The following is an 11919-nucleotide window of genomic DNA, read 5'->3' as shown; positions in this document are numbered from 1 at the left end:
ACACACACACACACACACACACACACACACACACACACACACACACAGTGTGATGTTAATTCAGACACACCTCTCATCGTGCATCTTTAATGTTTATCACTCTGACATCAGTTTTATCGCCCCCAGTGGTTAATGGTTTCTCGCCTCAGAAGCCTGTAATTTGACTCAATCTTCACAATAAAGACAATTTTATTGATGCTTTACAAACGGGTTCATAAACACTTTATAAAGAATTAATAAGCTGACTTAAAGGGAGATATTTCATGATTAATTTATAAAAGAAACAAGTAAAAGGTGAGAACAGAAAACAAATAAATGGCTCATTAAGTGTTTTTTCCTTTATATGTAATGCACTATAACTAATTATTAATGGTTTATTTAGAAATAACTAATAATTATTCATTTATAAGGGGACCATTGAGGTAACGTGGTGTTGGTTTTTGTTTTTACATTTCAGTCAAATAACAGCTGATTCTCTCAGATTGTGTTCTTCATGCCAGCATCATTCAGGCTGCTGTTAGGTTTCAGGACAAACATCTGGAAAATGATCCAGCAGCAGAAGAATCTGCAGACGGCATGAAACAGGAGAATCAACCAGTGGACCGTGACGTGCACGAGAGTTGACCACTTGTGTTTTTGTTTGCGAATTTAACCAACGGCGTTTGACTGTTTTTGACAGAAACGGATGAAATTTAATCGTTTTTGTAGAATATTTAAAAACACAACAGGAGCATTTTCTGTGATGATCCAGACACGTTATTAAAAAAACAACCAGAGCCTTAAATATTAATATTTAAACAACAAGGCAAAATATACATTAAAAATGCTTTTTATGAATAAATAGTAATGTCTAAAACTGCAGATAAAACTATTTCTTTTCGTAAAGATGTTCTTGTGTTCTCATGAACAGGTTTTGATTATGACCACCATCAGTTACGTTTTAGAGCTATTTCAAGTCACACCAATGAAACACAGATCAGAAAGCTCAGAGGAAATAAACACAATAACTGTGTTTGGTATAGCTGGACTGCAGAAAGACTTTTTGGATTGCGTCACAGTTTGTGTTAAACTCTTCCTCGTACGACTTTCAGCACCCGACTGTAAGATTCTGAACCCCTCTGCAGTATTTTAGTCCTTGATGAGCTTTTGTGAACTAAAAGGCCCTTTGATGGCTTTTTCTGAGTGTCTCTCACAAAGAAAATCAAGTATTTTATTTTATTTTTTACAACTGAAACAGTCCATAAGATCCAAGTGGAGTTAAAGGGACTTAATTAACCATCTGGGTTTGTCTGAGTGGAACCTTGTTAAACCAAACGAGCCAAGATGTCTCTGTCTCCTGCTGCCTCGTCTTTTATAAAGAGGGCTATTGTTCTTTAAGCACCAGCTCCACAATTTCCAACCCTTAAATTACTTGTGAGAGCTAATATCCGATGCTTAAGAACCCATCTGACATGTCCTTCTCTCTGTGTTTTGTTTTACAGAATAATAATGTTAGTAGCTTGTGCCTCTAACACTTGGGCTGAATAACTCTCCAGATGGTGAACACGGTGATAATTTAGACCCTGACTCTGCTGAACACACGACCTCTTCCTTGCAGACATTCCCATTTTTGTAACTCACGCTGTCATGTCAGCATTTTCTCTGCACCAGTTTCCTCTGTTGGAGAACATAAATGACTTGTTGGTGGAAAAACACAGATGGGTGGGTACAATAAGTGCAGGGAAAAGATGAGGCTGGAAAGGATCTGACATACGTATATTTTACACGTGGACCAAGAAAAAAGTTCCCAGCATTCCAAGCAGGATTCTCTCTTTTAAACAGAATCGCATCCGTCCATGTTCACGCCTTACAGTTTTAAACACAAACCAGCGTTCAAAGCAGTGCCGGTTTTAGCCTCTTTTTGGGGGTGCTCAAGCACCCCTCAAGTGAAAATCCTGAAATTTGGATAAAAATGTCCAATATTTATCACTCATTTCCCCAAATTATCAGATTCTTGGACACAAAAATGGTCAAAATCTTTATATATTTTTTGGTTGCTTTTCTGGCACTCGTTTGTGTTTATTCCATTTTGGTTATCATGTTTTATTGTCTGGGTTTTGTGACGTTTGAGCTTAGTTCTGCTACTTGTTTAGTGTTTTTGTGTTCCTCTGTGTCACCACACTCCTCCCTCAGTCAGATTTTGTCCAGTTAGTCTCACTCTCCAGTCCTGCCACGCCCACCTACACCTGTTCTCTGTTTGCCCAGGTGTCTCCACTCCTCTCATCAGCCCGTCCGTTTAGTCCCTCAATTTCACTTCACTTACAAGTTGAGCATTGTTGTGCTGTCGAGCCACGTCTGCTTATAACGTTTTAGTAACTAGACGCAACGAAAACTGCCAAAAACTCATTTATGAGGAAGAAATCAGAAATACCTCAGAATTTACTAAGAATGATCAGGTATTGACATAAATAACTAAACAATGGATGATTTGATGCTACTGATTATGAGACACAACATTTTAAAGTGATTTATTAAAAATAATATATAAATAAACATGGCAATTCTGTTACAAATCAATACCATTTAAATGAGACGCACTAGATATTTGAACATTATTTTATAACTTTCAGTGGTTTACAGTGTTGTTTTTGTGACAGCATTAACGTCACAGCTGACCTGCTCATTCAGTCATTTTAGAGTTCATTTATACACAAATTTATTTAAGAACAGATTATACAGACTTGGATAAATAATATAAATACTAACTCTCATTTCAGTCAATAAAGGCTATTTGTTCGGAAAGACTTTTCAGTAGTTGTACCTTAAAAAAATACTCCTGAAGATTCAAAATGCTCCACTTTAGGCTGTTATTTCCCATCACAGTTCATTTCTGGTTTGAGTTTTAATGCTGAAACACATTTCCGTACTAATACAGTTTAGATTGGCAAAAATTGTGAAGTATTTTGTACAATACGGTACAATATATATGCCTAAAGAGTGTGACAATGTGACGACAGTGTGGGGAAATAGTGGGTATAAAAGTTGTACAAAACTCGCTGTTTCAATAAACAGCCACACTGGGAAGCATCAGCAAGAGAACTGTCAGTTTTACAAACTTTACCCTCGATAACTGACAGCACACGCAACATTTAACAAAGGTGGCACAAACATATTGTTAAAAAAATACCTGAGTTTACAAAAGTAAGCAAACATCAATATAAAATACAATAAAACAATAAAAGAATCTGAACAATCGATTGAAATACTTACTGTAAGACAATACATCATCGTGCCAGTGTCAATCGCAGTAAATCACAGTTTTAAGGTGTTATCTTATGATCTTTTTATCTTTTATGATCAAAACCCAAAACAGATTTAGACATTTTTTGATTTTACTACAAAGATGGCCGTTTGTAAATTTACAAGTAAGAAAAATGTGTCCAATACATACAGATGTAGGTTGGTTTTTAACCGATGTTTAAACAGACTGTGCAACTGAAAGAAAACCCAACGTTCTTCTAAACCTGGGTTCCCTATTGTCAAGTAGAAGAACGTTATTCTAGTGTTCATTTGTCTTTAAAGTTACTGAGTCAATTCATCCATCAGAGACAGAAGACTTCATAGACAATCCTTAGGCAATGATCTATGAGATTATTATGTGAAAATGTGACCTATGATAATAATTTTTAGCAAGCCAAACCAATTTTGTAAAAAAATTTAGATCATCACAACAATAAAAAGAATAGAGATGGTGTCCACAAAGATTTTTATTGCCATTTGGCAATTGATGCCTTCTGGAAATGAAAGTCATGAGCATGAGAGTGATGAAACTGATTTATATATTACTTTCTTTAACAAAGGGTCAAAAAGCTCTCTATATTTAAAAGAGCTAATAATTCTGTTTATAACCTGTCGTGCTATTTAACACTAAAACAATAATACCTTTCAAAAGTTTCATAAACTTGTAATATTTTTAAAAAGGTAATACATTTCACACCCAGTACTGATTCTTCTGCAGAGTAGGAGTAGTGGTTCTAATAACCTGAGAACACGCTACTGAGGAACCATCACTCCAAGAACTTATAAGTACCTTTGAATCAATTGTGTCATAAAGTGAATCCTGATTCTGTGTAAACAACCTATCCAGAACAGGGCTACCAGGGCCGGTGGGGTTCAAAGGGGTGACAGTAACCGTGGGAACTGTTGTGCTCCTCTGGGTTTGGCCATTGTAATATGGACCGTTTGAGGAACCGGCGGACGGAAGCTCCTGTGGTGAAGCACTACTCTGCTTCCGTTGTCTGTGGTGTCGAAAATAGACAACCAGGACCACAAAGATGATTATGAGCAGCAGAAGGGCCAGCAGTGGCAAGATGATCAGGAGCGGATTGGAGGTTTTTTGAGGGTAGGACTCTACTCGAACTGGCGTGTTTAGAAACGGCAAGTCCTCCGTTTGAGATGGTTTGCCAAGAGTCGTGCCAAAGAAGTTGGTCCTGTTCGAGTTCCCCCAGCGGTTGCGCCCCCTGAATTTGTGCTGGTTTTTGATTGGCTGTTGGGTGGAGAGGAGAACTGTAGCAGGTACGGGGGAAGCGTTTCCATTTCTAGAAGACTTGATTGGCGTCAAAGGAATGGGTGATGTGGTTGGGCCTGGACTTTCTGTGGTTGGAAAAAGTGCTGGATCATATGGCACAATTGTAAAGTGGAATTCCCCTTTAGCAGGTTGGATGTTATCAGCTTTCAGTACAAATACCAGCGAGTCATTCAGCTCCTCAACACCAGTCATGTTGACGTTCAGCTCCAGTGCTATCTTCTCCTGGATCATTTCCTGAAATGTGAAAGACTCAACTGGTAGAACTTTCTTGGTGATTTTATGTTTCATCTGAACAACTTTCCCATGCTTAGGATGGCATATAATTTCAAAGACAGGGTCACTGTCACTCAAACGAGCCAATTCAGAGACATTAAAAAAGCTAGAGTTGAGTTTGACACTAACCCCATTGGGAATTCTCAAACCTTTGCCAACCTGGATCAAAGGTAAGACGGTTATGTTGAGCACTTGGCCAGTAAGATTTGCCTCCGAAGTGAAGGCGGTGAACTCAAAGTTGTCCTCAAAGGAGGAAAGAACGGTCATATGGTAGAACAACCTTCCAGCTTCCAAGTCTTCTTGTTGAAATAGTGCAACTTCTTGGTTTTCCATCAGAAGTTTCCCAAAATTTGGAGGTCTTGTAACTTTGTAGTAAATGGTGACATCTTTTCCGTTGGTCTCAGCAGCAAGGTTGTCCTGGGTCAGAGCTACTGAGGTTTTGCCTTGTTGCAGCAATACTTCAGTGTAGTTGATCAGATTTATGGTGATCTCTGTCACTTCTATGTTAAACAGTTTATATATCGGTTTGTGATGTCCATCCGTAACACTGAAGTAAAACACCCCTGAGACAGAGCTGCCATCATGAACAAAGTAAACACTTCTGTTGTTGATCTGGGCTTGAGTAAAGGCCACTATGGACTCATTCAAACATCCTACAAGTGCTAGATAACCATTGTTTGGTTTGCTAATCACAGAAAACTTAATATCCTCTGGAGGATTGTCCAAGTCTTCAACTTTGAGATTTTCAGGTCCGAGTGTTACTTTATCCCCTTGTACCACTTTCAGACTTGGAGTTTTATTTCTTAGCAGAGGTGGCTGATCATTTACAGGCGTGACTGTGATGTTAAAATGTTCCACAACAACGTCCTTCTCATCTTGAGGGGGTTGTGCAGTTTGACCCTTAGGATTAAGCCAAGTGCTGAACACAAAAGAATCACGAGTTGTCTCGGAGTTGTCGTGCTTGTAGGTGATACCATATTTACTGACGATGAACTGAGAGAAGTTGGGTTTCTCTTTGGTGAGATTTCTCTCACCTACTACGATGACACCGTGTTGAGGAAGTGACGTCACCTGAAACCAGACCTCGTGGGAGCTCCGCTGTGGTGTTGGCAACTTTGACATTAAGTTTGAGGCATCCAGCTTGTACTCATCAATGACAACACTCATGCCTTCTGTCACCTCAGCACCTATTAGCAAGAAAACGGTAAGTGAACACATTAAGATTTATTTAAAGTCCAGAAGTGCCGTGCTTCTCTCTTTAGTACTGGATACACTTTGTGCAGTTAATAGCATGCAAAGCTCCACCCTATTTAAGAAAACCTGATAGTATTTTTCATACCTGTGTTTGCAAGGAGGACGGTGTTGCGTTCAGATCCTGCATTTTCATAGGAGATGTCAATTTTGAAGGTCTGACTTTCTATAGAAGCAGGAGGTGACGATACAGAAAAGGTCATTGAGTCCATGGCTTCCCAGCCTACATTTTCAATGGGAGTTTGGATGTAAACAACTTCCTTTCTGTCCACCTGTAAAACAAAAACAATACTAATAAGGAGTTAAATCAAAGATAAAAGGGGGTCAGTGGGTTCAAAAATTGCTCATCAGTCTGACAGACACAATTTGTAGGAGGTAATTAATAATTTAAGTCTGCTTGCTTAGCAGTAAATACAAAGCAAGCATGACTTTGACTGCGTTTGATGAAAACCCATCAGCAATAATTGAATAAAAGCACTACATGGACCATTCAGCTAAGCAAGTGCAGAGTCAGTATCTCCAATAAGGATGGTGGACATGTATTATTCATACAGTACAGCAAAAATCTAGCAGTGCTCCACTTACAGTAAACCGTAATAATTCATCTCACGCTCTGGTTCGTATTCCTTTAATTCTATTTTCGTAATATACATACGTAAAGATGAGTCTCACAGACTCTTCTCTCACCATCTCTTGTGTGAAAACGGAGATGTCCTCTGTTGTATTATCAGACTGCCTCCTCACCAGACGCCCCAGCTTAGGACGCTGGGTCACGCTGAATGTAATAACTCGGTTTGAGGTGTTGCTGATGTCATTGGTCCCAGCTTGTAAATCCTCATTTGTGAGCGGTCGAGAAGAACCTGGAGAAACATGACATATCAACAATAACTTAAGAAATTAAAGTTTTTTTTTGTATGGGTCTTGATTTTTTGTTTTTCATGTTGTTAAAACTTTTGTGCAGCTGCTAAATCAAACTTGAGGTCTCTCTTGTAAATGAGTCCTCGAGGCTCAATGGGATTGTCTAAATAAAGGTTGAATGAACTTTTGCTAATTTTTCCCCATGGGAGTGCTTTACATACTTATATATATATTTTTTTTTCTTTTATATAGCTGTTTATACCACTTCATATTATAACCTGTTCATAGTCTGTACACTCACAACCTGTATATATTTATACCATAGCATATTCAAAGCAACTTACTGTATATTGTACTATATATATCTACCAATTTATTTTTCTTGCTAAGCACTTCTGGATAGATGCAAACTGCATTTCGTTGCTTTGTACCTGTGACATGTGCAAGTTGAATTCTACTCTATTCTATTCTACATCTTTTTAAAATTCCAAACAATACAAAAAGAAAGTGTGGGAAAAGACTAATGAGAGGTTTTTGAAGCAGCATTGCAGATATTTTTACAGCACTGTCCTACTGCAGTGTGGGGAGGTACATAAGCTCCAGACAAGACATTAAAAGCTTCATGTGGGCGCAAAACTTCAACTTGGGCATTAACTGCAAAGCAAGAGATATCTGCTAAACGAGGACAAACCACTGCAAGTTTTTGTTTTATTCTTTATATTTAGATTTGTACAATCCTCCTGCTACTTTGAAGGTTGTCGGAAAGACGTTTTGTTAACGACACTGAACACACACATACAAAAACATTATCACTAGTTGTCTAACGCGTAGGCAGGACACAAGATTCTGAACACACGTTATCGTTATGTACAGTCGGCATGTTTTTATAGACATTCTGACTCCCAGTAGCTTTTCTGGGTCAATGTGATAAAACCACTGATAATCATAACACATCAGTTACATTCGTTATGTTTTACCTCAAAACTAGAAGTGATTAAGTTTTGGAATAATCTCAATTCAAGATGGCTGCCACAGCAAACTAACCTTGAAAAACGCAAAAGAAAAAATAGCTTTAAGTCATAAAATGTTACAGATATGAAGCTAAAGCTTGATGTGGTAGTAGTTGACAGTCATTTACAACACATACTCTGAGCATATAATCAATGTTTTACTCAATCAGCTACAACGCCATCACGTTTTACTATAGAATGGTTTTAGTGTAAAACTGGCATGAAAGGTGGAGGGCGATATGCATAACTTCAAGGAGTGCTTGGCCTTTATATTTTTTTATTTTGTCTTTTGAATGTTGTCACTTAAGAACAAATAAATTAAAATATTTCATGCAAATACAAAACATGGTGCATAAACTAGCTGTCCTCTAGCTTAGCGTTTAGTACTAGAAAAGCAAGTGGACACGTCGTACGAACACGACATGCGGCATCTGCAGGTCTCAATGGAGCGAGACCTCCTGGCTCAATGAAAATAGTTGAATAAAATAAAACCCTTAAAAAAGACACAAAGATAAGTTCTCAAACTAAAAGAGACACAAGAAACTATAATTATCAAACTGTGTTGTCAAGTTTTACAGAAAGCACTTAGACTAGCTGTTTGTAACGAAAATGAAAGAAAAAACAAGAAGTGTTATTTTCCCACCGCAGTATGAAAAGTGTTTCACGTCATCCCTTTTCCCATAAAAATCCCCTCATTGTCAGTTAAAGCTCCCATCCAGACAACCCCCCCCCCCCCCCCCCCACCCCCATCCTGGCTGGCACACAGCACCAACTGGGACAGACAGTGGTCCAGCTTTTCAAGTACCCACTCATCCTGCGGCTGAGAGCCTCAGCAGAAGGTGCCAGCTGGCTGTTTGCTGCACTCACAACAGAGAACTACTGAAAATCTCTGAAAAACCTTGAAAATGTTCGCAGACACAGACAACACCCATTTAATGATTTAATGACTTGGAAAGGCACTGAATTGTTTAACCAAAGGAATCCTGGAAAGTGTAGTTGTAAGAGGGCTGAACATAGAAGTGGGTTACAATTAAACATAAACATAAAGAGAAATCAAATGCATCAAACAAACAAAATCACACGTTTCAGTATTTTTTGATGGCAATCTTCAAAATGGGCTCTTGCAAAGAGGAAGTCAATTCTCTATGGTGATTAAAAGTACTAGAAAGAGTCTTTAATAGATGACAATATTAAATATATGGTTTTAGTTATTTTTATGCTGCATTCTGAACCAAAAATCTGTAAATTCAAGTTTAGTGAAAGAAGAAAACAAATTCAGCTGCAAGTCTGGACAGTCTTTGTTTCAATCTGTCCAGACTACCGTCCACTCTTTATTTGTCAACACGTACCGTATTTTCCGCCGCATAAGTCATGTTTTTTTGCAAAATTTGCATGCCCTGCGACTTATACGCCTAAGCAACGTATGTATGAATATTTTTCCAATATTTATAGACCAATTTTTGGCTGAGATATGGACGTTCTCATTCATTCTGACTGAAAATATTGAACACTACCTTTTTCAACCGCTAGATGGCACTTGAGTTGTATGGCACGCCGTTGTGTCATGTAATAGGTAAAAGTGGCTATTAATGACACAATCGGCTTGCCATAGCCTGCCACCTTCATCCAGCTCACCTGGAGCAAAATCAGCTTCAGTTCACTGCACCGCCCCGGTGTAATGCAGCTAATTTGACCATTGAAATGCATTTATTAAGTAAAAGTTCATCTGAGACACACCCTTTGCTATAATTTCAAGCAAACAAATAATTGTTTTTAAGTGTTAATCTTGTTAAAATCTTGTTAAAGTCCTCCGGTGCACGCTCCTGCGGCCGCCATTTGGCAGCCAGTCGATTTTTGGCACAATACTGGCCCACACTTCCGGGTTGTTAGCGGTGACGCGTAACAAATGTGACACGTCAGCGGTGACGCATAATAGATGCAACGTATACGGCGAAGTGACGTATTTATGGATTTTCCCACTTTATTAGACATATTTGGACAGATGTGACTTTAGGGCGGTGCAAAGTGTACGGTGGAAAATACGGTATCTGGTGTTTGTGTGCGGAAAATGTTTCAAGTGGCGAACGAACAATAAATTTGTTGCTGGAAAACGTAGCTCACCTGGAAAAACCTTGAGTGGACCGTTTTTCTCCAAACTCAGAACTAAAGCTTTGGCGGTGATGCTAAAAATCTGTCTGGGAGTGAAATTAACACCGTCATTGACTTGGAAGTTGAATCCTCCAGACATCGCACCTAAAAGACGAGACAAATCAGTCAACGAAACTGATGCTGATCTACATAGAAATAATAAATCATCTTTATTATGAGCCAAACAAGAAATCATCAGTACAGTAATGTGGGCAGGTTTATACAGTGGGTAAAAAAGAAGATAAATTACTGAACATGTAAGGTGGAGCTCTTTGCATCTATTAATAGATCTTTTCCCAGCCGTACAAAAAGCAGGATTTGAGCAGTAAGCAGAAACATGATGATAAAAGTTCCTCCTGACAAGAATAAGACTCCACGCTGACAGAAGAGAAAACTGACTCAGACGTTTTTAGCTCCTCGTCTGCATCTCAAAAGATTAAAATACCATGAAAAAGTTAAATACTTTTGTCAATCATTTCAGAAAGTGAAACTCATATATTATATAGATTAATTACAAATCGACTGAAATTTTGCAAGCCTTTATTTTTTGTCATTTTGACGATTATGGCCCTCAAAAGTGTGTCCCTTACCTTGAGAGCAGTCCACCTACATCTCAAGGTTAAGGGACATTCTTTTGAGGACCAACATGTTCATATTTTAGACAGATACTGTTATTTTCCACTCTGGGAGCGAGCTGTTCGTGGGATTCAGTTTTGATTTGGTGGGCTCCTCAGACTGAAGAAGTCCTTCGGATGAAGACGAAATGTCTCAGCAACAAAAGAAACCGTCCAGATGACCTGACTGAACGTTGCTGGATTTATACCTGGATTAATGAGCATGAACTTTGACTGAGAGGGGGTGAAGGAAAACATTTACATCATACAAGAACAACCAAATTTAAACAAAGAAGGTCTCAGATAACGACTTTCAAAAACGTACAGAGAAGCTTTAGGCCTGATTCCCAGTAAGTTCCACTACAATTCCCATCTTTATGTAGGTGACCAAACCATTTCTCTCGTGAGCCAGGCAGATAAAGAGCCTAACGAGCCTCCATTGTGCAGGGTGAACTCTGGGACCTTGATTTCTAAACGATATGCAGAATTTCCTTTTATCTGAAAAGCGGACACTGGACCACTGAACAACAGTCCAGTCCTTTGTCTCCTCAGCTCAGGTTCTAGTCTCAGGAGTGGCTGGACTTGAGGACTAGAACATTTGTAGTTCATGTTTAGGATTTAAGCTGATTAGGGTGTGACACCAGGAGTTTACAATACTGAACCTCTTCACAATATTCTATTTTTTTGAGACACTGAATTTTAGTTTTTCGTTATCTGTAAGTCATAATCATAAATATTACAATAAAGGCTTGAAATATTTCACTCTGTGTAATGAATATATATAATTTATGAGTTTCTCGTTCTGAAGTGACTGACAAAAGAAAAATAACTTTTTCACGATATTCTAATTTCTTGAGATGCATCTGCAGTGGGGGAAAAAGAAACAGCGAAGACGAGATGGTAAATTACGTTTGGTTATAAATTTGAACCATGCAAGAGAATCAGAGATTCATGACAAACACAACAAATTAATTCAGGAATACTAAATACAACACATTACAATTAGCTTTGAATTAGCCAACAAAACATATATATTATAAAATCATGGGGGTTTACGGTGGCCCTAAGGTGTAAATGAACAACATTTGAAAAAACTGAATTACATTTGAAAAAAATGGAATCACATTTGAAAAGTAAAGTTAATAAATAATAATAATAATAATAATAATAATAATAATAATAATAATAATAATAATAA

At 38.1% G+C, this 11919-nt stretch overlaps 2 protein-coding genes across 2 annotated transcripts in view; one reads left to right on the top strand and one right to left on the bottom strand.

Moving 5' to 3' along the window:
- Nucleotides 1-11919, top strand: part of tmem8b (transmembrane protein 8B) — a 1109927-nt gene that overhangs the window by 559428 nt on the left and 538580 nt on the right. The window lies entirely within an intron of this gene.
- The window catches only part of cspg4ba (chondroitin sulfate proteoglycan 4ba), a 30579-nt gene continuing 22630 nt past the window's right edge, over nucleotides 3971-11919 (bottom strand). Inside the window, exons 7-10 of the mRNA XM_037680912.1 lie at nucleotides 10081-10212; nucleotides 6779-6951; nucleotides 6180-6363; nucleotides 3971-6027 (exon numbers count right to left, since the gene is read on the bottom strand). Coding sequence (XP_037536840.1) covers nucleotides 3971-6027; nucleotides 6180-6363; nucleotides 6779-6951; nucleotides 10081-10212 — 2546 coding nt within the window. The remainder of the gene's footprint in view (nucleotides 6028-6179; nucleotides 6364-6778; nucleotides 6952-10080; nucleotides 10213-11919) is intronic.

Source organism: Nematolebias whitei, chromosome 8 (assembly GCF_014905685.2).
Source record: "Nematolebias whitei isolate Nwh7 chromosome 8, NemWhi1, whole genome shotgun sequence".
In the NCBI taxonomy this organism is placed as follows: domain Eukaryota; kingdom Metazoa; phylum Chordata; class Actinopteri; order Cyprinodontiformes; family Rivulidae; genus Nematolebias; species Nematolebias whitei.
This window is presented reverse-complemented; position numbering and strand designations above follow the sequence as displayed.